This window comes from Melospiza georgiana, chromosome Z (genome assembly GCF_028018845.1).
Source record: "Melospiza georgiana isolate bMelGeo1 chromosome Z, bMelGeo1.pri, whole genome shotgun sequence".
Lineage (NCBI taxonomy): Eukaryota > Metazoa > Chordata > Aves > Passeriformes > Passerellidae > Melospiza > Melospiza georgiana.
Genome location: NC_080465.1, coordinates 68465889 through 68491873, shown reverse-complemented (window position 1 = coordinate 68491873; position 25985 = coordinate 68465889). Strand labels below are relative to the sequence as shown.

The 25985-nt window shown below is 37.3% G+C and overlaps 2 protein-coding genes across 3 annotated transcripts in view; one reads left to right on the top strand and one right to left on the bottom strand.

Annotated features, from left to right (window-relative positions):
* The window catches only part of RASA1 (RAS p21 protein activator 1), a 45278-nt gene extending 29943 nt beyond the window's left edge, over window positions 1-15335 (top strand). For both annotated transcript variants that reach the window (XM_058044495.1, XM_058044496.1), the window contains 12 exons: window positions 538-695; window positions 981-1057; window positions 4740-4912; window positions 5133-5292; window positions 5475-5617; window positions 6354-6469; window positions 7576-7662; window positions 10012-10079; window positions 11568-11656; window positions 12463-12540; window positions 13659-13793; window positions 14452-15335. In XM_058044495.1, coding sequence (XP_057900478.1) covers window positions 538-695; window positions 981-1057; window positions 4740-4912; window positions 5133-5292; window positions 5475-5617; window positions 6354-6469; window positions 7576-7662; window positions 10012-10079; window positions 11568-11656; window positions 12463-12540; window positions 13659-13793; window positions 14452-14535 — 1368 coding nt within the window. In that variant the 3' untranslated portion in view covers window positions 14536-15335. The remainder of the gene's footprint in view (window positions 1-537; window positions 696-980; window positions 1058-4739; window positions 4913-5132; window positions 5293-5474; window positions 5618-6353; window positions 6470-7575; window positions 7663-10011; window positions 10080-11567; window positions 11657-12462; window positions 12541-13658; window positions 13794-14451) is intronic.
* Window positions 15263-25500, bottom strand: CCNH (cyclin H). Its single transcript, XM_058044497.1, has 9 exons — window positions 25343-25500; window positions 25139-25261; window positions 23965-24038; window positions 23524-23734; window positions 23061-23224; window positions 21300-21370; window positions 18724-18835; window positions 18139-18199; window positions 15263-16842 (listed from the first exon to the last, which is right to left on the bottom strand). Exons 1-9 carry the CDS (start codon window positions 25457-25459, stop codon window positions 16798-16800), a joined length of 978 nt encoding a protein of 325 aa, XP_057900480.1. The 5' UTR covers window positions 25460-25500; the 3' UTR covers window positions 15263-16797.
* Between the last annotated feature and the right edge of the window lie 485 nt (window positions 25501-25985).

Here is a 25985-nt window from a genome sequence, read left to right as displayed (position 1 = left end):
TAATAAACCACAACTGTTTGGTTGTGAACATTAAAGAAATTTGGATACTTCTAAATAAGTGAACTAAATTAGGTGAATTTACAGATAAAGTGACAGGTGCAGTTGGGAGCTTCAGGGTGCAAAAGCCAAACAAAAAGGGAATTCTTTTCTTCAAGAAGCAAAGACAGTGTTTATCTGCATAGAAGAATACAATATAATGTGTTGCACAAGAGAATTTCTGTTGGGAAAGCACCAAACAATAATCCACGGTATTTGGAATTGTTCATGGTTCTTACTCAAAGTGCCAGTCTTCCATTTCAGTAACTCCAAGATGCCTTAAAAACATGGGTCTGAATATTTTGTTTTCACTAGTTATTTGAGTTACTCTTACTTTGTTCCTTGTGCTTCTTAAAATGTTCCAATACATTTGGTCTGTACTGTTCTAATAAGGAGTTTGGTATTCAGTATTCACATTAGCCTCTGCATAGAGGATTAAAATAATTCATTAATGTGCTTTGTATTTCAGCAACAAAAAAATAAATTTTTGGTTTTTTTCAGGTCAGCAGTCTCATTTTGCATGTAGAAGAAGCTCATACACTCCCAGTAAAGCATTTTACAAATCCATATTGTAACATCTACCTGAACAGTGTCCAAGTAGCAAAAACACACATCAGGGAAGGACAGAACCCTGTGTGGTCTGAAGAATTTGTCTTTGAGTAAGTTTTAATTATCTTGAATTAGTGAATTTCACTTTCAGTTTGTGTTGGATTTAAGATTTTGAACACTTGTTTATAATTTTACAGTATTTTAAAAAATACTGTATATGTGCTTATACAGCAGCAATTTCAGACAAATTCTGCATGGGCAGAATTTTCTGTAGGTACTTATGTTTGCTTATTTAAGTCACTGATAATGATAACTGGGGATTGAAATGAAATTAGGAAAAGCTTAAATGCCAGCCATGTATAGTATTAATTAAGGCTCTCTCTCTTTTCTACTAGTGATCTTTCATCTGATATTAATCGATTTGAGATAAGTCTTAGTAACAAAACAAAGAAAAGTAAAGATCCAGATATATGTAAGTATTTTTTGGTAAAAGATGCTTATACATTACAACAATGGATACTTTGTGTGGTTATCATTGCTTTTGTTAAGGGTTGTCACAAGAGAATTAAGTAGGCTTTTATGTTCACCATACTGCCTGTGTATGTTTTTGATGTCTGGTACTGGTTTTCCATTAATGTTTTTATAATGAGAACTTTCACTGATTTTAGTCATAAAATGCACTACGCTCTAGTCCTGTATGGCGACATAGTTTTGCTGCTTTGGTAACTACTGCTAGATAATGAATGTGCTTATCAAAAAGCAAGAGCAAAGAGAAATTTTCTTTATTAGTCTGCTCCATAAAATGTTAAGTTCCGTGGAATCTGACTACATGGAATTTCTTTTCAGGTTTTTGATTGCTTCCTGTGAGACAGGGAAAGATGCAATTCTTTATTAAAAAAATAATCTTGGCAGCTTCTGAAGAAACCTTTCCTTTTTTTCTTTCCATTTTACCGCATCTGTTTTCTTCCCTTATTACCACACTTTGGCTTAAATCTGAGGTTATCTTAGTATCACTTTGAATGGAAAAGGATCTGTATTTTCTTCTCCTTGTATTAGCCAGATCAGTGCTTCTTTAACGTGGCTTTCTGTTCCAGTAAAAAAAGAAGAGTTTGAAGAGTGTGAATTTGAAGCTGTTAGGTAGAATTTTTTTCTAGGTCAGGTGTCTTCCTACACAATAATTTTAGGTTTCTTTTTCTTTTTTTGTAGTTTCCCCCCCCTCCCCCTTTCACTGTATCTTGTTTCCCAATGTACTTGTTCTGGGGCAGATTCAGCCCTGTGCCCCCTGTTTGCTCCTTGCAGGGCAGGATGGCTCTCCATGTCCTCTTGACATTTGTTCCAGGATTTTTTTCTATTATGTTCCAAGCTGTCTGTTCCAAGTCAGTCAGAGTATATATAATCTAGTGCAATTGTTTTCACTTTGCATATATTGTGCTACTGGTCTGTAACTTACACCAGAGCTAATTTACTGATTTTTGGTTTTCTGGGGTTTATTAAGATCTGTAGGGAAACATTAGCCAAAGTAGGTATTTACAACTCATTTTGCATGGTCTTGCAGAACCTGATTCAATTTCAGATCTCTTTCTCCTTCTCTCACTAGAAAAATTTCTGAATAGCAGGAGGAATAAAGGTACATTCTCTCTGACAGACTAAGGAGCTATAAATGCAGTTGTGAACTTGGTCTTGAATTCATTTGAGCTGGAAAACTGATTACCTGTCTAAGCCTTGGCTAGGAAAAGAACCTTAAAAGAGTAGTTCTTGAGAGGGATACTTCAGTAGTTTCTTTGAAAGTATTTTTGTAGTTTCCTCCTTTCTGTCCTGATTAAGCTGTTAGTTTTGTGCATTCAGGTGATGGAAGGCTTCGTGTTCTAGTTCAGGGGCAGGATTGGCTGAATTTCTTTACTGCAGTTATCTACACTCTTACAGCATAAGCATAATCCAGCATAACTCTTTCATTTTGATATAAAGATTACACTAAGTCAACTTGAATGAACATACACCTCTGCTTACATCCTGAGCCCTATGAAGTATGTGAAGTTCAATGGGGTTAAATGAGTTAAACCACATTTTCTCTGACATACATTGTGTTGCACTGCCAGAATAAACCTGTAACTCTTCAAAAGCAAGATAACTGGTTCCTTTCCTTAACCAACCATCTTTCCTTTCCTTTTCAGCCACAGATGTTACTTGTGGAATGCTATGAAGTGGCAGTCCTGTACAGCTGATGCTATTCATCTTGCCAGTTATTAATTGGGTTAACTCACCTGTTCTGCTTTCTTTTCCTTCCATCTAATGCAGATTAAAGGTCCAAAATGTAATTGTTGGATTCACTGCTTTGTTCCTTCATTGTAACACACAAAACCTAAATACCAAAGTAACACATGAATGAAGACTATCTTTTTCAGTATTTTAAAATATTTTCTGAGTTTTCAGGTCATTGCATTGAAGTTTGTCTATTATGAATGTTCTGTAGTTACTTTGGATTTTTTTAAGCATTCCACATAGTCAGAAATTATACTAAACAGTTCAGCAACAATTGCATCAATTATATTAACTTTTTTTTTTCTGTTTCTCTAACTGTAAATTACTTAAGGACTTACTCAAATAAATATATAATATGGCTTGAAAAATCCAAAGTCCTAGAATTTACTAGTAGACTTTCGTCTGTTACTATTGACAGTTGAATTTGTAGGTTTCAAAGGACAATACCATAAGGTGTTGACCTGGAGATTCTGGTTTGGTTTTGCACTGCGGTGGTTAATTTCAAATTAATTCATATTGATAGAAATCTCTTACTGAAAGGAGCCTACCAATTCAATGTAACATTATAAACAGGAAAAAAGTCTTCCTACTTCAAAGTAATTTAATATAAATTTTGATAACTATTCTGCAGTCCTTGTACAGATATTTGGTATGATTTTTTTTAAATCAAAGTCAAGTCATATTATTTATATTATAGCTATGAAGTGCTACAATAACCACAGGGAAAAACTAAATCATCAGCTTATTCTAGTAGTTCATTCACCATTTGTCTCACTGTGGTACATGTGCTTTATATGTGCAAGCAAATAAGAAGAAGAGCGCATTGCTTAGTTGTGGATACTGAGTTTTGATGCCAGGGAGAAGTATGATAAGAAAGTAAATTTATTATGTAGGCTTATCACATTCCATCTGCACTGGTGATAAATAGCAGGTGGTGATGGGTTGTTTTTCATGCTGACTGATATAAATGCATGAACTTTTATTAGTTCATCAGCTCCAAAGACTATGAAATAGGCAGCAGGATTGTCCTGAATGAGGCATTATAAATATAATCTACTTCTGTTCCAGTATTGAATATTATCCTGCTATGTATTGCAACACTGGGACAATCTGCTGGAACTGTGGACAGTGTGTACTGGCTTTGCAGAAATGTAGAGGCACATTGTTGCCTCTGCAAGTGCCTGGCCCTTTCTTTGTGGGGAACACCCCTCCACTAGGGAGCACATTCCTGCTCTTGATGGGCCTGTCTTCCCCCCCAGCTGCTGTAGCTGGCTAGCCAGCTGCTGCACCAGACTTCAGCTGCAGTACAGGTCATTGCTTGGCAATTTTAGCATAGCATCATCACCAGTTAATGATTTGGCTATTCTTGAGCTGACTTTCATTATCTAGTCAGCAAGTACTTGGGAACACTTTTTTTAACGTAATATGCATAAACTGTTACTTAGACTAGAGTTATTATAAAAGTAAAACATATGTCAGTGTTTGGGAATACTATAGGAGCACTCTTAATCATAAACAGGAGCAGATCCTGATCATGGTGTCAGTGCAAGGCTGGAAAGGGAGTAGTGAACTCTAAAGATTTAACCTGTATTTTAGTTTCTGCTATCTGGATTTGCACCCTACTTGGGTGTTGCAAGGAAAGCCATATCAGGATTCATGTGGCATTTTTTTACAGATTGCCTTGTATTTTTTCTTTAGCTTACAGGACACTGTTAAGCCATTGAAGAGAGAATGAATCCATTCATATATTGATAATAAACTTTTTGTTTACTCTTGCTGGTATTTTTTTCCTGAAATAAGATGATATGTTAAAAATAAAACCATTTTTTATTTAATAGTAGCATTTATTTTGGTGGAGATAACCTACCTGAACAATGCTTTTTTTTTCCTTTAAGTGTTCATGCGTTGCCAGTTAAGCCGATTACAAAAAGGACATGCAACAGATGAGTGGTTTCAACTCAGTTCCTATGTACCATTAAAGGGTATTGAGCCAGGATCTTTGCGTGTTCGAGCGCGATATTCCATGGAGAAGATCATGCCAGAAGAAGAATACAATGAGTTTAAAGAGGTATGAACTTAAGTTTAACCATCCATTTATCTGGTTTATCTGTCAAAACTAATATTTTTCAGTAGTTGAGAGGGATCTCAGTAACACCGGTTGCTGTAAATCAAATAATATTTTTAAGTGACAGCTATGTGTATATATATGTATAGATATGTAGTATTTTTCCAAAACTGTTATATCTAAGGAGAAATTTCTAAATATTTTACATTTGTTTTTCTTTCAGCTTATACTCCAGAAAGAACTTCATGTAGTCTATGCCTTATCACATGTTTGTGGACAGGATAGAACACTGTTGGCTGGCATTTTATTGAAGATTTTTCTTCATGAAAAGCTCGAGTCCTTGTTGTTACGAACACTAAATGACAGGGAGATAAGCATGGAAGGTACTGCACTAAATCCCACAAAAATTTACTGGAATTCTGGACAGGTGGGGAGGAAAGGGTTTGGGTGCTATCTTTTTTTTCTCCTCCTTTAGTTGCAGCTTATGTCAAAGAGTAATCATGTTCTTCCTCTCTTTTTCGTGTCTCCTTTTTTCAGTTTTTCTCTTTCCAATTTCTTTTTTCAGATGAAGCTACTACCTTGTTCCGTGCCACCACTTTAGCAAGCACACTTATGGAACAGTATATGAAAGCCACAGCAACAAGTTTCGTTCATCATGCGCTGAAAGACTCCATATTAAAGATCATGGAGAGCAAGCAGTCCTGTGAGGTGATACCTTAAACTGTGTTTTTAAACATTTTGGTTTGTTGACCCAATGATCCACTGGTTATTAACTATTGTGTTTACATTAAATATTAGTTGGAGAGACATTTAATACTTTTTTTAGAATTAGACATTTTTACATCAGAAATACAGAAACTGAATTAATTAAGAGATGTTTTTATATGTTTTCCTGGATTTTGGCTTCAAACATTATTCATAGTAAAACTTACTAAGTTTTATAATCAAAATTTCTTTTAATCATTTAGCAGGGATTCTGCAGCTGTTACTGAATGTCCTAATCTAGGTACCTCTTGTTGCACTCAAGATATTGTAGAAATCGGGATCTGAACTTCTGTTTTAATTGTAAAATTCCATATTAAATGCTTGTTACTGATCCTGAAACTCTTTTAAAAATGACCCTCCTAACTCCTGTGTTTCACTTTAACTTCATCGTGGAAAAGATAGGAGTCATCAGAAATTTGCATTGAGAGAGACAAAAAGATGAAAAAATGGCGAATATCCAAGCTGATAAAAGCCACATATATATATTAGAACTTAAAACTGTTGCTTCACATTCCCTGACAACTTATTGAAACATTATTGATTTCTGTAAGAGACTTGTACGACTGCACAATATTTCATTTGCTTTGAAACACTACTCAGTGTGTAATATTCAGAAAAAAAAAAAAAAAATTTATGTAGTTCTAGATACAAGAATAAACATATTCTTTTTCTGTTTTAGTTAAATCCCTCGAAGTTAGAAAAAAATGAAGATATAAACACTAATTTGGCACATCTGCTCAGTATACTTTCAGAATTGGTAGAGAAGATATTCATGGCTGCAGAGATACTGCCCCCGTAAGTTTGCACTTTTCTGTTCAGATTTATATTTGAAAACTTGTGTTTCCATGAATAACATTGTACATTAAAATTATGTTCTTACTGATTTATCCTAATGTTGCTGTATAGAAACAGAGAAAAACTGATGGGGGAAAGTAACACTTCTTGCAATTAATAGTGTTTTACAAAAGCCTCTGGCTGGCACATTTGGTTTTCTTTTAAAGGAGAAACTACAAGACTTGAGATCAGGGACAAAATAGTAATAAAATAGTTAATTTCATATTTTTACAGAAAAGTAGAAGACGGTGGTAGTTAGCGGACAGTGATGTCTATTTGTTAGTCTTCCTCCTCTGAGATAGAGATGGAATTATTAACAGCATATTAACGATACCATTCTATGCCTCTTTTTGTCTGCTAGGGAAATGCAGAGGCTATTTCTCCCCCGCTTCTTTAAATTGATAAACTAACTTATTTTCACACCTCAGATTTGAATCCTCTAATATAAAGTGGATAATACAGAGTTTCCTTTCATAGTGTCATTAGCTTTTAAAGTATATGAAACCCTCAGTTTTGAGTCATTGCAGTAGCACGGAATTTTCTTTTGTGTTAGTGCTGGGAAGGTTAGCATTGAAAATTGCAGTCCTTTTAAGTATATGATGCAGTGATCAGCATTTTCTGAAATACACCACAAATGTCCTTTTATTTTTTTTTCATGGGAGAGAACTATTGCTGTGGTGCTTAACTTTCTTTTTTCACTGTATGTCATGTATGGAAAGAAAAGCTTTTGTTTAGTTAAGAGAGAAACAAAAAGAAAATTCAACCATCAAAGCGGTCTTTTTTCAAAAAGGGAATACTACTTAAGCAAACAGTTACAAAACATTTAATTCACATCTGAATGATCACAGAATAGTTTTTCCTTTTGAAAACAACTTTTAAAATACAATTCTTATAAATTTGTTGACTTTAACTAAGAGGTAATTTATAATTTAAAGATTTGTCTAAGTTATTAATATAAAGTTGATAATAGTTCTGCATCAAGTCGGAGGTTGGTCTAAGTCCTTTCCGACCTGCTTTTTTGATTCTGTAAGTTTAATGGAAGGAGTAATTGGCTGCTATTTCTGCAGGACATTGAGGTATATTTATGGGTGCCTGCAGAAGTCTGTTCAAAACAAATGGCCAGCTAACACTACCATGAGAACCAGGGTTGTTAGGTAAGTTACTTGTCAACCTTATTCTTGAAATTTTTCTTTGAAGCCTTGTTGGAGACGTACTTCAGTATGCTTATCTATGTTTCTTTCACTGACAAAACTGTATGAACTTACAAAGGTTACTGCAGTGCTTAAGATATTTATGATAATGAAGCACAATGTCCCAGTTAAAGGTTGAGCTTGCTGGATTCTTGGTCTTGTTCTTAGAGCCTTGCCAAAATAAAATGATATAGTATAGAGGTCAGTATAGCTTTACTTAATGGTTTTCAGTTTGAATTTACAGTACTACAGGCCCAATCATTGAAATATTCTGGAGCTCCTCTGAAAATGCTGCTGGAGGTTACAGAACCTGGCTCTTCTGAACTCACACCAGCCACCAAAACTCCAGTCTACATTATTAAACCAGCACAATACAAAACTAACTCTAACTGTTCATTGCCAGGGCAGGTCAAACAAAAACCTTTGACAAAGCTGTGGTCTTGACACTTTTTTTCTAAACGTGGCAGGGATTTTAAGGGTATCAGAGCCTCAGCTTTTCTTTTCCTGGTGTCAAGCAGTTGTATGGTTAGTTGAGGTTAATCTCCCATGGAGGGATCTTTCAGAGTATTTGTCTTCGGCTTGTATTTATCGTTTTGACACCAGAAGCCTTATGTGTTTCATTCTGTGAAGTGGCATTGCCTTCAAATGGAGACTGCTCCTACTTGAGAGCTTCTTTTACTCTGAAGGGCTAAGCTGCTGCAGGGCTGTAAAGGTCAGTAGTGAATTCCCTTTCTCTGGCTGTTCCTCCCCAGGTCCAATCTCTGGCTGTTCCTCCCCAGCTCCAGAGAGGACCATGTGGCTTTCCTTAGTGAACACGCAGCTCACTTTGTTTTCCCAGTAGTCTCCACTGGATGCTAAAATATTTTGTCACTTGCTTTTGTGGTGTTCCATTTTCACAAGGGGATACTAGAGATTTTTCTTTGGAGTGCAGTTTCACCGCCTTCAATGATGTTTATTACCTTCCATTGTGCTATTTTTGGTTTAAGAATGATTCAATATTGAGAGCCAGATGGACAGTTTTTGATATCTGGGTATCTCTTCTCTATTGTATCAGTCATAATGTGCTACCATTTCTGTCTGGTTTAAAACTCCATTATAGATATTTGCTCATTCCTAATTTAGGCAGGTTGACAAAGGTAAGGAATATCAGATCTTCCCTATCAGCAGGGTCTCTGCTAGATGTGTACCTTGTTGGCCTTCAATTTTGGGCACTTTTTTAAAAGAGTGACTGGTGTATGTGCCAAGACTTCAAAATTAATTACTGACTTGTAGCTTTGAATTCTCACCACAAAAATTATTTTAGCTTAACCTCTTGCTGAGAACTGTTTCTTACCAGCCCATAACTGGTATTTCTTAAAGATACATGTATGGCGGAACATACTAGGTATCTTGGACTTACAGAAGGTGCATCAACATCACTATATTTGTCTCTTTAAAGAAACGTGGACTAACTGTGTACTTAACAACAGGCAAAGTTCCCTTTCTCCTTTCATTACAAGTCAGGCTCAGGTATTGCTGTGGTGAAATCCAGCCTGCTGGTGGTGTCCAAGGATAAAATTACAGATATTTTAGATTGACTTAATTGGTCTGTATGTCACTTCATTATACAACAATTAGCTGGAGTTGAGGTTAACGTGAGTGGTGATTTTTACTTCTGGTATTAACAGGAAAATAGATTTTTCTCATGCTGCTGAAACCTATTCTGGGTTCCTGCTGCAAGAATTCCTAGTTCTGCAGTTAGAACCGAGCATTCTTTTTCCAGCTTTTAAAATGGCAGCAATTCTTTCATAGTGGCAAGCAGCAGATCCCTCATTTTGCTATTGAAGTGTAGATCGTCAGGATAATGGATCAGATGAAGCTGACCTAAAGGTGTGTTCTGACAAGAGAGATCTTTTTGCTCATCCACTCCTGTTCTCCAGCTTACAGTGGCCTGGGGAAGTGGCTGGCTGTGAGATGGATGCAGTAGCAGACAGTGGAGACATTTTTGGGAGGTCAGAGACCAAGGGTGGGTCCTTTTTGAGACAAGCATGGTCAGGGATTGGCTTCATAATTACTTTGCAATTAATTTCCTCCTACATGATTAAACAGTTCATTCACCTTTACTGGGAAATCAGTGTGCCTCTCTTTGAGATTTCATTGCAGTTCCTAGAATCATAGCATGATGATCTTGATTTATATTTTTACATAGCACAGGCTAGTTTCTTGGTGATTGTCTCAACAAGATGCCACATTGTCTTTATTACTGAAAGACTACAGAATTTTACTTGTATTTTCTAATGGTTTTGAACAAAACACAATTTTATTTCATTTCAGTGGCTTTGTTTTTCTTCGACTGATTTGTCCTGCTATCCTGAATCCAAGGATGTTTAATATCATCTCAGGTGACTATGTGCTTCAGATCAAATCTATACTTTATGCAGCACGAGACATGAAATCACTGTAGCATCTGATGTAGCAAAATAGGAAGTTTTTTTGAATGCTGTGTTTCAAGTCAAGTTATCCACATCATTTGGCTAACTTCTTCTTAGGGTATAGGCTTTTCACCCTCAAAGGCTTGATTGCAGATACCCGCAGTATAATTTAAAGTAAAAAAAAGACATCTACTGTGATATTTAATAATAAAATTTTGAGTCAAGTCTAGCAATGTTTAATGTATTTTAGCACTGTGAAAAATGTAACTATGGGAACTTCAGACATCACTTTGAATACAGTGCAATGCCAGAGTTAATAGCTGAATGCAGTGGTATTTCTGAAATGTACAAGATTTATAAAGTTGGTTTGTGTCTACAGAGCTTGGAATACATTGGTGCATCTAGAAAATTTTTCTTGAATAATTTGAATGTCCTGCTTAGATGGCTTCCAGCCATTAAATACAGTAGATCTTAGATATAGAATCTTTAAGATGAGAAAGGGATGGCCTTCAAAAAGGCTGAAAAATAGGAAATATAGGAGAAAATAAAAAAATCCGGTTCAGAAGAGCTTTTTTTGTTATTCAAAGACAGTTTTTAAGATAATGTGGCTTGTTTTCTTATCATCAGTCTTTAAACTATTAAATAAGAAGGATTGTGTCAGACAAAGTTCCTTTCTCTCACAGAGCAATCATTCCTATATACGCTTTGGAGAAAGCATTTGAGAAATATGGCCTGGAACAAGTGATAATTTCTTTGGCATTCTGTTATCTTTGTGTGGTTTGCAAGTTAGGTACCTTCCTAACTTGGGTTGCCATGTGACTGCAGGTGTAAAGAACTACTTAAAAATTTTGAGTAATGCCTTTTGAGCTTGTCCATCACAATCGTGCTGAGTTACCTCCAGCTAGTATTCTCGACTACTGTTAAGGGAAACTTACAGACCATATAATCCTAAAACCCTGTCAGTGGAATGTTTTCAACCAGGCCATTTACCTTAACTGGAGAGAAAAGTAATTTTCCAGGCTATGATCACATGTAACATTGACTTTGTTTTCCTGCTGTCAGTAACTTGTCAGTGCCCACTTATGTGGGATGTGGGTTTAAGCAGATAAGAAAAATGTAAACTTTTTTTTTTAAATTTCAAAGGTAAATATTTTAACAAGTTTCAGCAAAACTCAAGTTTTGAGCAAATGGTTATCATTTCACCTAACTCTTAGTAACATTTATTTTGCCTTCTTGGTCTGTGCTACTGTTACAGAAAATAAGATTATCAGATTAACATGGCTTTTAGACATTACAAAAGCAATATATTTTACTTTACCAAGTGATATCTTTCAGATGCAGTTGTTTTATATTTTAAAAATCAATAAAAATATGAATGGGAAAAGAATTTATTTGAATGTTACTGCTGTAAATTTTAAATCGAATGGCCAGTGATTATCTACTGTGCATTCCTGCCAGATTCTCCTTCCCCCACTGCTGCAAGAACACTGACGCTGGTCGCCAAGTCTGTGCAGAATTTAGCAAATCTGGTTGAATTTGGAGCAAAGGTGAATATAATTTTACATATAGAGAACATCCTACAGAGAACTGTGTTTCCAGTATACCTTTCATATGTTCCTGTTCAACACATGCAAAAAATCTGTTGCTATTTTCTCATGCAGAACCTATGACTTCCTCTTCTTTACTTTGACCGTGCATTTATCACTTGTTAGATTGGTGTTTTCTGTGGTAGACAACTTCAAAGCTGTCCTGTTTATACTATCATACTGCTAGACATAATGAAAACTGTAAGTCAAGTGTATTTATTGCACTAATAAGCCCAAGCTTTCAATGAAGTTTCTATTAAGACACTAAGAGAATGCCAGCAGTGACTGGTCTCAATTTCCAGGCTGAAATATTGCTAAAAGTACATCTGTTGATTTAAGCATAATTAACATGACTTCAGGCTGGTGTGAGAAGGCTGTTTCTCTGACACACAGAACTTGGAATGTAAGAGTTAATGACAAAACATGAAAGAAAGCACTTGTTCCTGATGATACCTCTGAACACAGAGCATCTATTCACTGCAAGCAGGTATTTAGAGACAATCACCTTGATACAAATTTCTGTCTGTATGCATGTATAAGAAGAATTCTGAATCACAGGTTGTCTATCTTCTGAATACAAGAAAACCAAATTCTGTAGTCTTTTGACTGCCAGCACACTAGACATTAGAAATACACTAGAAAAAAGATATTATTTTTATTTACATATTCGTTTTGCAGTGTCATTTGCCTGACTGCACTGTGTTCGTCTCAGATGTGACAATTATCTTGGCAATGATTTGTTAATGAATACTTTTAAAAATTATTAGGAGCCATATATGGAAGGGGTAAATCCATTCATCAAGAGCAACAAACATCGCATGATCATGTTCTTGGATGAGCTTGGGGTAAGTGGTTAAAAAAATATTTGCTGAAGTTACATAGCAGAATTGTAAACTAAAATTTTTTACACCTCTTATTAACTAGCTCAGTAATGCATCAGCTGCCACATAGTTTTGAATGCTTTTATCTGTTTTTTAATACTTATTTAAAAATTGCTGGTCTGTCATATGGAATTAAAACCATCAATTATCTGCGCAACATTTTATTAATTTAGTGCCTCTGTAAATGTGAGAAGCTGAAATTTCTGGTTTTTAAACCAGAAATTTTTATATATAACATGGTTTTAATCCGAGACTGAAAGTAATTTTTCTTTAAAAAATAGGTTGAATTTCAGTTAGAACTGGCAAAAGCTTCACTCCGTGCATTCTACATATTGTAGTTTGAAAGTGAAATGCTGTCACTCTGTTCTTGTGAAACGTGACTATTTTGTGAGTGTGATTGCTGTAACAGGAGTTAGGTCATGTTTTATATGTAAGTATTTTAAATGCAGTAATTAATTTTAAAAAGTGAGATGAAAAAAAATATGCTAAGCATCCTGAATTAATAATTTTAAGAAGTGTCCTAGAAGATATCTCAGAACACTTAAAAAAAAAAGGGTGGCATGTGGGTAGGTTTCAGATGTCATCCTTTTGTGATTAAATCACAACTTCTGCATATTATGATACATCAGTTTTCTTTAAATGACAGATTTTACATGAGGTCTCTGATAACTGTTGGTTTGAAAATACCTGTTGGATTATTCGGCTGTTTTAATTGCAGCATTATTGGTTTATCATCAGTTTAATGAATTACTTGACAGATAACAGCAGATTTTGCTGAATTTTGTTGCTTTTCTCTCATTTAGATTTAAAAAAGCCCTAAATGGATGGATTTTCCCTTCATTTAGAGGGTTTGAGTATCAAAATGCTGTAGGTTTCTGGTGAGCTCAAAGGTAGAGCAACACCAGATCTTGTAGTAAGAATTCTCCTAGCACTACAAATTGCAGTATCCTCACAAAACACATGCCTGTGAAGAGAAGAAAATAAACAGATAATAAATAATAGAAGGGTGGACTGGAGGTTTAGCTGGAAAGACTAAAGTTGGACTTGGCACCCTAAATCTGCTGTCTTCTACTTTGTTGAAGAATGTTCCTGAGCTTCCAGACACTGCAGAGCACTCCCGAACTGACCTCTCCCGTGACCTGGCAGCTTTGCATGAGATCTGTGTGGCACACTCAGATGAGCTACGGACACTCAGCAATGAACGAGGGGTGATGCAGGTGAGTTAACAGAAATCGTAGATCGTGGGTGCTGAGTCCTGAATTACTCCTCCATACTGACGGATTCTTTTGTGGTATTTCTGTTAGCAGTATGATGTTGTATTTCACCATGGGGTTATTAGCTGTGAAGGAAATACTTAATCCTTAGTTTTGTTCTTCCATGCAACAAAACCAACTAGCTTTGGGTGTTTTATTTTATTTAAGTTTCTGAAGGAAGCCTTAAATCCACAAAATTACTGTCTCCTGACAGACTCTCTCGGTCTTAAGTTTTCAGATCTGTATTTTTTTTTTTCCGTTGAGAACCAAATTCACTTTCTTTAGCTTTCTATTAATACCAAAGTACTAGTTTGCCAGTACACCTGTATGCTTGGAAAACTGCTGGCAGATTTTAATAGTGTGTTGTATTAGCTGTACACTTCCTCTGCCTTCCTGTTAACTACAAAGAAGCAAGAACATCCATGGGAGGACAGACAAAGTCCCTAACATCGTTTAAAGACTACCCTTATTGGCTAGGGAATCAGACATTTTCTCTTTTTAGTAATATATTTAAACTTCAAGTCGCAGGTCTGATAGACTGATGCTGAAAATGCTGCTCAGGCAGGCCTTTTCTCTCTTCAGTAGCTAACATGTAGTTTTACTGACTCACTCTTTTTTACAGCATGTTCTTAAGAAGCTTTTGGCCATTACTGAACTGCTACAACAAAAACAAAATCAGTATTCAGTGTCTAACAACATCAGGTAGCAGCTCTCGACCTGAATTCTGCATGGATCCAGCATGCCCAACATGGCAACTCTCACCAATATCACTTCCTTCTTGCTCTTGCCAAAAACAGCACACCCTGTCACATTCCCAGTGATGTGTGAACTATGCAAAAAGAAAACAAAGATCCTGTTGGTGAATGATTGTACCAGCAGCTTTTTTTTAAGCTATCTGTGCAGGACATTTGCACTTTTTTTTTTTTCCACTTGGAAACAATGAAATTTCACAACCTCTGAGCCTTGGTGTACAGTTAACCTTCCGCAGAGAAAATGCTGTGACTGTGTCTAGGACTTTGAAATTTTCAGCACCTCTGATTGCCAAAGTTTTTGCTGTCTCATTGGAAAAGAATTATCAACTGACATGAGAAGAAAGATGTTGTTCTGACAACCACCTATAACTAACTGGATAACATTTCTTACTGTAATTTCTGACTGGTTACAATAATTATGACTTCTGACTGTTTCAACCACTTTTAAGTTGTATTTACAGTTTCCAGAATTTGATGTTATGGTAGGAACCACCTTTACTGTACATGTTTTATACCATGCTGTTTCTCTTGCTGGAATGATGTTGAAAGAGAATATGCAGAATGGGTCTTGTCAGCTTTATTTTTTTGATGTGCCACTGATTCATCTGAATAGTTTTTTCCATCAAGAACTGTATATCCAGATAAATCACAATGCTTTTGTAAAATGTTTACAACAGTAAATAATTTGAATTCAGTAAATTTATTGATCATTATATCAGACATGCATGCATTCATTAAACCATTTTATAAAATAGGTATCGTTTGGTCTTTTTTGTACTGTAAGTCTAGCATAAATATTTTTATAAGTGAAAAGTAAGTTTTTAAAATAAATCAAGGTGCCTGTTTCTAACTCTATGAAAACTGGCTTCATGGCTACTGTGGAAATTTTTTAGTGTCAGCACTGGTGGTATACTTTGCAGTGTTTACAATGTGTCACTTTTTGAGCATGAGTCCTCAGCCAGCATTACCTTATCCTAATGCCTTAATTTGTACATTTTTGGGTGAGAAAATATATGTTAAAACTCCCTGCATAGGTTGAGATTTAATAAAAAGAAATTTTTTCCTGTGAGTGGGCTGAGGCACTGGCAGAGTGTCAGAGAAGCCAGGGATGCCCTAGTCCACAGAAGTGTTGAAGGTGACATTGGACGAGGCTTGGAGCAACCTTGTCTAGTGTTCCTGCCCACTACAGTGCCATGAAATGTTAAAAAAAAATAAGAAGTAAAATGTGCTGTTGATTTAAAGGGTATTTCATCATCACTGTGTGTTATGTTCTAGGCAGTGATATAATAATAGGGAATAAAAAGATTCACTGACAAGACCAATGAAATACCACATAAATAATTTTAACATACAAACACTGTTCCAAATCTTTACAACACCTAGCAAGTTTTTCCTGTCTATCAGAACTCCAAATCACTGTCACATAAAATCAGAGACTTTGCTTTTGCACCTTTGCTGGAATACTAAAGTGACTCTTGCTGTGTTGCCCTGGTCTCCAGCTGGAACAGCTGCTTGAAGGTGACAGCTCCCAGATATCATATGTATGGCACTGGGCAGACACATGTGATGTTCTTCCATAGTGAAAATACATGTGTTTGCAACACCTTGTTACTAGAGAAGTCTTTTCTTAGATTGTTCCATAACCATGTCAAGTCTATGTTAAACTGCATCTCAGACAAGTAAGTAATTTACCTTTCAGTGTGTCCTACTTAAAACTTTAACAGAGTGTATTAACAGGGATTCTTTTGTAGATTTGGTTGCTTTGGTACAGGCAATATAACATGGTAAAAATACAAACTGGAAGACAGAGCTGCCTACCTAATTTACCTGTTACACACAAAATGCAGCAAAGACAATCAAACTGGGAAACACCCAAAGCTGCATGTACATGTTTGTATTGTAGAACTCTAACTGGGTATATGAAAAGGAAATAAATCACCTGGTGCTCATAACACTACACTGCAGCCACATCAAACTGTTTCTGAATCAAAAACAAGGGCCAGATTTCTTGAAGCTAATCTTACTAGTGTTGGACCTGTAATGGATAATAATGTAATGGTTTAATTGAACCACAACTTTTTCTTTTAGGAAATTAAATGGCTTTACTAAAATTAAAAGGTAAGAACTAACAGCACAAACATCTTATGACACATAATAAGGAACCTGTGGCAGGCAGTCACACCTGACACCAGAGGGTGGTAGGAGTCCATCTTCCTTCAAAGTAATGCTGAATCCACAAGATCATCATCAGTCCACTCTTCCTAATAGAAGGAAAAAACACAGCACCTTGAGCAACATTTGTGTGTGGTGGTGTGGTGCTTATGGGCTGGATTTAAGACCTTACTGAGAAATTCCATGAACAGAAGACTAAAAAATATTTTAACTTGGGGCAGTTCAGGCCTTTAACCTTAAAACTAGCTACCCATACCTATGCTTACAGTCATGGACACAGAGTCATGTTAGACACTCTTTTCAGCACCTGAGATAAAGAAGCATGAGCTTCATGTTGGATAACTATGTAGAGATTTCCAAAATAGCTCATATTGCATCTTCTGCTGATGTCCTCTGCTTTTTACGGCTTTGTAGATTACAGTCTAATATCAGCTAACTACAGGATTAATGAAGCCATTGTTAAGATATGAGCAGTCTGCAGCACACACTGTAAGTTTTAAAAAAGTTAAGCACACTTTCTCCTTAATGTCCTGGCCAGCGGAAATCTGCTCTTTCATGTGGCTATTACTCAGCAAAATATACACAAGTAGAAACCCAGTTCAGATACATCACTAATGAAAAACCGTGAGTTTCAGGACCTTTGGAACTGTAAAAAAGTTGATCACAAAGTGCTGTAGGCTATGTGAGTATCCTATCAGGTTACTCCTTTAGGAAACAATTACAGATATAAATTAAAAAGAAGATCCAAAATCAAAATTGCCTCAGACCATAGCAGAGTAACTAATACAAATCAAACTGGGGCAGGAAACAAGTGAAACCTCCAAAGCTCATACAGAGCTGTTAGTTCTAAGTCATTCTGTCATAAAGTGAACAGTTTTCCAAGTGCCTGTTTTATGGAGTTGCCAGTTTTAGTATACTTTTCAAGACTGGCATTTGGAATGAAAACTTGCCAATTTTATTATAATCTTGTCTTAATAATGTTTTAGAGTCTAATTTTACACTATAGCATCAACCTACTATGATGGTCTCTAATAGCAAGACACAAATCTTGTCTTTTATCTTCACAATTTGGTAGGTGACCCTCTTTAGATGTTAGCAAGTTTTTCTAAATTCCATCCTTAGTGTGTCTTACACTATCAGTATCCAGCATCTTTAGTATCAAAATGAGTCCAATTAAAAAGGGTTCTACTCCACTGCCAGCATGGACTCTCTCCTAACCATTGTCCAAACAAAAGCTCTGGAAGAAAAGTTGAAAAAGGTTCAGTCTGCACAACAAATAAAATTGTAATACAGATGCATAAATTTATCTCAGTAGTTGTGTCACTTTTGTCTTGGCATTAAGGGTGAAAAAAAACAGGAAAAACTTGTATAATAAGTTTACTAACCTCATCCATTTTACTTTTCTTTGTGACATATTCATCATCTTCATAACCTTTCCTCTTCTTCCTAACCCAGAAGAAAAGTGAAATGCTTAGGTATTTTTATAAGTTAAGACTGTCATCATTTGACACCAGGATTACAATATGGACATACCTGTTTCATAAAAAATGAATACCAATGCCTCAGCATGCATTTTGCTGGAAGTTCAGGGTGTAGTCCTTTCCATCCACATAATTCTTAAGAAAACATTAAGCCTTTACAGCATTCTTGTTTTAATCACCTGATTTTAAAGCCCTTAGTTCTCATCACATACAACATCAAATGGTCACACCTTAGAAGCCACCCAGTATTCCAGTTTTGTTTTACAAAATAATCAGCTTGCCATGCAGATCTGCACATAAGAACCTGTTCATGCATTAGTGAAAACACTACTTTCTTTGACCTCAGCTTCCAGTAGATACAGCAAGCAGGCAAACACTGTGTGCACATTTAAGGGTTTTCATTTTCCATCACTCACACAGGTAAGAAAAAATAAATGTTCATATGCCAATAAAAAAGGCCAAAGTTTAACACATCCAAGATATACTTACGGGTTTGTATTAAATGAGAGGTCCAAGCTGTGACACTTCTCTAACTTCTTTTTAAGAGCAGCAACCTCTTCAGGCCTCGGCAGTTCATATTTTTTAATGAGATTTTTCATGCCTAAAATGGCAACAACACAGCTGTAAGCACACAGATAATTTCTGCTCTGCCTTGTTGTGTTGGGTCTGCATGGCAAGATGTTGGTAGTGGGGGACCTATAGGAGTGGAGTGGCTTCTATGAGACGCTGGCAGAGGTTCCCCCCATGCACAACAGAGGCAATGCTAGATGGTTCCAAGATGTATCCAGCACTGGCCAAGGCCAAGCCTATTAAGTGATAGTGGATGTACATCTGTGATAACACATGTTAAGGGCAAAATCCAAAAACTGATGCAACACTAATGGGTGCTGGAAAGAGGAATGAGAATATATGAGAACATCTACACCCTACATCTACCAGGGTCAGGGAGAAACATGAGGAAGGAAGTTCTCCAGGCACAGAAACAGATTCTCCTGGTGCAGACCATGGTGAAGCAGCCGTTTCCCTGCATGGAGGTCAGCAGGAGTGTGGAGTATGCAGCTGCACCTACAGCCTGTACAGGAGGCGACTTTGGAGCAGGTAGATGTGCCTGAAGGAGGCTGTGACCCCTTGGGAATACCATGCTATGTACCATACCATGTAGGGAAGAGAAACCTACACTACAGAATGTTTGCTGGCAAGACTTGTGACCCCATGGGAGAATGGCACTGAAGCAGCCTATTTCTGAAGGGCTCTATCCCGTGTAATGTACCCACATTAGAGCAGTTAATGAAGAACTGTAGCATGTGAGAAGGACTCATGTTGTAAAAATTTGTAGATAACTGTCTCTGTGGGAGGGACTCCACACTGCAATGGGGGAAGAATGTGAGGAGGAAGGAGCAACAGAAACATGATAAACATGATACGCTGACTAGTCCCCCTGCACTGGAGGAAGAGAATTCATGAGTGAAATTGAACCCAGGAAGAAGGGAGGGGTGGTGAAAAGGTCTTTTTAAGATTTGGTTTTCACTTCTCATTACCCTACTCTGATTTGATTGGTGATTAATTAACTTCCCCCAGTTGTGTCTGTTTTGCCCATGACAGTAACTGTAAGTGACCTCTCTCCCTGCTCTTATCATGAACTTGCTATTTTTTTTCTCTCCCCTGCCCAGCTAGGGAGGTCAGTGATAGGGTCTTTGGTGGTCACTTGGCAACTTTGGTGGTCACCTGGCATCAAGCTGGGGTCAACCCACCACACTTGTGAATCACACAACCCTGTCCAGTCTCCAGTGTGGCTGAGTATTGCTTATGTCATAGCCAGGCTTGAGCCAAGAGGTCATCCTTCCTTTCCTCATTGTAACTACACTGAAACAAGTATCCAGCATCACCACACTGGATTTCCTTAGGCAGAGTTCACATTATTCTGCTAACAAGCTTCAAAATATACAGGTATTTTTTGTAATCAACACTGTACCTGCTGTCCTAAAAAAATACCAGTTCCAGTCTTTCTAATAGTGCAAATTAAATTTACAAGTTTTTTTTTCTCTACCACCAGTATTCTGTAGAAGTAATTTACAAATGTTTGAAAAATTTCCTTCCAATCATCTTATGTTTACAGAAGAGCTAGCTTTGGGCTAAAGCTACCATCCACAAAAACTGAAGAGTAAATGATCCCAGCATTCCCTTCCATCTCAGCAATGGAAGTTTAAAGACCTGATCTGTTAGAAGACCAGAAAGTAAAGGACATCTTAAATTTTATAAATTAAAGGTAAATTGAATTTGTAGACCCTGGTTACTTGTATGGTGCATTCACTGCTCATGTCAGCCAGCCTAGTTTCACTGCCACCACTCCCACTTGAAGTGCATGCATTAGCTTAATGCATTCAGTAACTGATTACCTACTGGGAATTTCATATAACAGCCTTTTCATTTAAATACAAAAAGGTAATAATCAGTGTACTACACTTCCTTTTACCATGGTAGCATTCTTAATATTTGTAAAATATACACACACACACAAAGATATTTCTCACACTAGTGAAACTAAGCATCTTCTGAAACATCTTATAGCTGCAAACCAGATGTGCACTATAAATACTGGCACATCACATTAGTCCTTCATCTGGTAGTAGTAGTTATTACATGCAGGCTTTGCCTGAAACCGCAATGTTTAAGATACAGTGACTTAAAAAGCAATTTCGTTCTGTCCTACAGATACCATTATCTAGTTCTCAAAATAAATTTCTCACTTCCGGATCAGTTGTTAGCACTAGTCAGTTAGACTCTAGCTCTTATGTCTGAAAGCATCAGGCAGGTCCTCTGCCTGTTAATTTTTTTATTTTGTTCATATTAATTTGTTTAATTTATTTGTTCATTTTGTCGTTTTTCCTCTTCTATCCACATCCTGGGTAGCTCATTCTACTGTCTGCAGCATACTTACGCATGCCTTAAGGTGAAGAGAACCATTTGAAGCAGACCCTTCCATCTAAAGCTTTTGTAATTTGGAAAAAGATGGTTTTTCCTCATTTTGAGATATTCTTTAACATAATTTTCCAATGTTTACTTACATTTCATTTCATCTAGTAATCTGGATAAGGTTGATCTGTCCTCTTTCAGCATAAGACTTTCTGATAAATAGCTGCAAAGAGACATTGAAGAATAAATTTTTAAAGTGTCATAATAATCTATGGCAATCATTTGTAAGTTAGTAAATGTGTATTATTTTTAATTAACTTCTCCCAGAGCTTTATAAGTAGATAAGGAAGAACGCTTTGTTTACTGAAGTGCTATAAAGTGATAAAAAAAGCTAATCTGTCACTAAGAAGGTAACAAAAATATTCCACCAATCATGAAGAAATAATACTGCCAAATTAAGTATTTCTAAGCCTCAGAGAGCTAAGTCAAATTAAGTTTATGACTTTATGACAACATCATGCTATTGTACAAAATGCCCACAGGACAAGCAATTACTATAGTGGTTTTCAGACTGAGCAACAGCAGAGCATGCAAGACAGGCCTGCTTCTTTTGGCAGCTGAAAGCTGTTACTAAATGCTGTCTTGCATGAGCCTATGGGTCCCTTCCTCTTTCCAATGAGATCAAACTTCTCTTTAGTAAGAACACTAATGCAGACTGCCTGGATAAAATGGACATGAGCAATCGTCCTCACCAACACCCACAACAACCAAGGAGTTCTATCCCTTCCCCCATAAGAGCAACAGGTATTCCAATTCCCACGTGTTCTGTACCACCTCTAGAGCTGCACCTGACCACAGACCATCAGCTTCTCTCACGTCTGACAGCAAAAACTCACATCAAACAGTAAATGACAAGCTTATAACAACTGTATGGTGAAAACAGATAACAAAGACTTGAATTCTTCCTGAATGTGCCAACAAAGTTCAGACACCTTGAATCACACATTATCTACAAATTATTTTTGTCCTTTTTGCAAGCACAGTTTTCTGAATTTTGGCATGAGCAGTACAGAACACAGATCTAAGAATGAGATCAACTTTCAAGTTAAAGTAAGCACCTGAATGTTTTTACACAATTCTCAGAAGACAGTGAATCCTGGAAGGAATACTCCCAACACTCCTTATTTTAGAACTAGAGAGATTTGAGATACATTTAGAACAGATGGAAGATTTTATTTTAAAAGAACATTTTGGATTTAGAACAGGTGTTACACTCCAGATGCAAAATGCTCACAGGTAGTGGCATGATATTAAAACATGCCAGGTACATCTCATTACAGCAACTACTTCAGCTCATCTGAAAACTATAAGAAAACTAATCCAAACTACACATTTCAGCAAAAGTATCAAAGTGTTTGACAGTACCTCCGCAGACACCAGTGTCAAGGACACAAAAGGGAAAGAAAAGATTAAAGCAACACATTACCCCTGGTGCATATCTGTGGAAACTGAACAGTTGCAGCAGCCAAACACAGCATGATACAGCATGCCCATTAGCTGCCAGTTCAGTGTAATTTCAGTTGACTCTCAGTTTCTACCATATTTCCACTTTCTTCCCTGTGTAACCCTCAAACTGAGTCTGAAAATCCTATGCTATTCTAATTAAGGCAAAGTCATCAGTTTTTTTTTAACTTCTTCCAAAGGAATATAAAAACCAGACAGCAACTGACTGCTTTCATCACCTATTTGTGAAAATGAACAGTACCACTGCCATTCTAAAACATAAAGAACAGACAAGTGCTAGCAATCAATAAATACACAATTCTAGTAGTTAAGAATGTCTAGAGCAGAACAATTTTACACAAGAAGCAAACAGATTGTTTAAATCACGCATATAAGAAAAAAAATACTACCTTTCCATATTAATTCCTGCTCTTGAGCCACTAGATAATATCGCAGTGAGAGCAATCTGTGAGGGAGTAAAGAGCAGGTATGCATCTGTCAGAGCCACTCGGTTAAGGAAGTCATCAGCTGTTTTCCTTAAAACTTCAGGATTTTCCAGCATTGGATAGCGAGTCTAAAAAGTAATGATTTAGAAAAAAAGGCAGCTGTTTGTCATTCCTGTTCATAAGCTCAGAACACACAATTCAACAGTATTTTATAAAGTGGAAAAGTAGCAGACAATATCTTTATCCCAAAAAGATCCTAAATAACTTAAAGACCACAAGTAAAACAACTATCTTTCAGGTATCTATCACTATAGAAATTAGATCTTTTAAATCACAGGCACAAAAGGAAATAAAGTTTTTCAAGACAATGCATGACAGACTTGTATTACTTTACTACACAGAGCATAAGCATATCAGAGAATACTACCTTAATATCAATTAGAAATCCCTCAAATGGCCTGTATGGATTGTGGATGATGAGATGGAAGTTCAGTTGCTGAATAAGTAGCAGCTCATATTCCAGTATTTGTTCAAGAGCTTTTTCCTGACCAAGAGGACTTTCTCGAAGGTTACCAACAAACTGTGCACTGGATACATTAAATTCATCTACTTTGCAGGCCAAAAATATGCATGTTAGCCTTGAGGAGGGAAAAAACCAAAAAAGCAAACAATTGACATATGCAGCATCCATTCATCCATTTGTTCTGAATACAGCAAAAATGCAGTGAAACTGACCATATTTTGTCTTTACTCCTATTTAAGATCTCAGATTTTCTTTCTTGTTTTTTTTTCAGGACTTTAAAAATATAAAGATCATACCTTTAATATTTCATTTGATAGAGTAACTCAAGAAGTGTTGATAACTCACATTATTATCCGAGGATGATGCTCCATCACTGAATTATTGAGGTAAAAACGTTTGAAATACATGCAAGCTGTTCCCTAAATTGAAAAAAATGGGGAGGGAAAAAAAATGGATTAAAAAAAATATAAATACATAAAAATAAAAAAAGCACCCACAAACCACAAAAGTTTGGATATATACTACAGGCATACAGGATACACTGAGCCACTAAGACACATACAGCCATTAAATGTCATTAAGTATTTCAAACTCTTTACTTTTGCCTGCAAGAACCTTACATTACAACTGTAATACAAACTAATTTTCATTTTTTAGACATGCTTAAAAAGCCAACAGTATCTTTATGAAAAGAAGTGGGTGTTTTATTGAAATTTAAAAATCAAAAGCTGAAAAAAATTATCCAGAAAGCTGCAAGCAATTCAAACCATTTGACTTTTTACATCAGTAAATTTTGCAGCACGTTTATCAGCATGAAAGCTGATGCTTTCCAAAACGAGACTCTGCAGGAGCTACTTCTCAAACATCAGTCTGGCTTCACAGAACATGCCATGGCAGTGACTGCCATCTTTGAAAGGCACCCTCAAGCATGGTGCTCTTCAGCACACCTGCGTGGAAAAGGGAGGATTAACAGGGGACAATGTAAATCATACACCTTAATGTCTTAGTGAGAGAGAGAGAGACAATTTCACTCAATTCTTCAGCTCTACATCCCCACTTCTCCCTTCTGAAAGACGCTCTTTTGCATTCAAGACATATAAGTTCAAGGTAATTCTGCTTTTCCTTTGTAGGATAATATTTTGCCAGTATACAATCCAGCTTATTTTGTGGTCGGAGAAGCACAAATGCTGGAGAAACATCTGAAGGCGACCCCAAATTTCGGATCGTCTCCTTTAGCGACTGGGAGATTGTTTCAGTCACCCAAACAAGTTTAAGAGCCACAAGCAAAAGATCACGTTGAAAAACATAATCAGATTCTGAAATGGCTACGCGTGTCAGAAAACGAAATTAAAAAAAAAAAAACAAAGCAACCCAAAAAGCGGCCACATACTGTAGTGCTAGAAAAGAGAAGAGAGATAAAGAGATTTAAAGATATCCGCGCCCTCAAGAACAAGCCAAGCAGGCAGCAGGCGATGGAATAAGGAGGGCCGAGGCGGCAGCTCCTCCTCGCCTCGCTTACCACAACGGACCGCGGCATCGCGGGCTTGAATGCGGCGCAGAAATCCAGCAGCCTCTTCTCGTAATACTTGCATAGCGCCAGCTCCTCGTGCGGCTCCAGCAGCAGCGGGTCGCCCGGCGGCACCTTGGGAGAAGCAAAGCCGCACCTGAGTTCGCCGCAGTCTCACCCTGCCGCCCCGCCCGCAACTCCTGTGTCCCCGCGCACCTTCCCGCTGGCCGCTGCCCTGGCCCGGGCCCGGCGGTTCCCCTCAGCGCGGCGCCGCGCCAGTTCACCCTCGCCATGGAAGGTCCAGTGCCGGCGCTGCGTGCTGCTGTGGAACATTGCGCACCAACATGGCCGCGTTCGCGCGCGGCATGCCGGGAGCCGCCCTAGCGCGTGAGGCGCGGCGGAGCGGGCCCAGGACACTCCCTCCTGGGAGAGGGGTACTTCCGTTTCCTTTTACAAACTTTTCCGTTTTAAGGAAGAGCTGTGGCAAAGCAGTATGTTGTAAACTTTTGCAGAATAGCAGCACTCTTGTGTTTCTCTTTTGCAAATTTGCATTGCACTTGTGCAGCCTTACGTTGAGTGCTGGGGACAGTTTTGGGCACCGCAATGTAAGACATTAAGCTATTGTAGAGCATGCAAAGGAAGGCAATCAGGATGCCGAGGGCCTGGAGCGGAAGCCATATGAGGAGTAGCTGAGGTCACTTGAAATGTTCAGCCTGGAAGAGACTGAGGGGAGACCTCATCATTGCAGCCTACAACTTCCTTGTAGGGAAGAGGAGGGGTAGATATTGATCTCTTCTCTGTGATGACCAGTGACAGGACTTGAGTAAATACCATGAAGTTAAGTCATTGGAGGTTTAGG

Bases quoted from the DNA above. Each gene is read 5' to 3' on its own strand.
- CCNH (XM_058044497.1), bottom strand. From the start codon at position 25,459: ATGTTCCACAGCAGCACGCAGCGCCGGCACTGGACCTTCCATGGCGAG. The intron at 25,262-25,342 runs GTGCGCGGGGAC...GCTTCTCCCAAG, and splicing joins GGGCAGCGGCCAGCGGGAAG to GTGCCGCCGGGCGACCCGCT. The intron at 24,039-25,138 runs GTAAGCGAGGCG...TTTTCAATTTAG, and splicing joins CGATGCCGCGGTCCGTTGTG to GGAACAGCTTGCATGTATTT.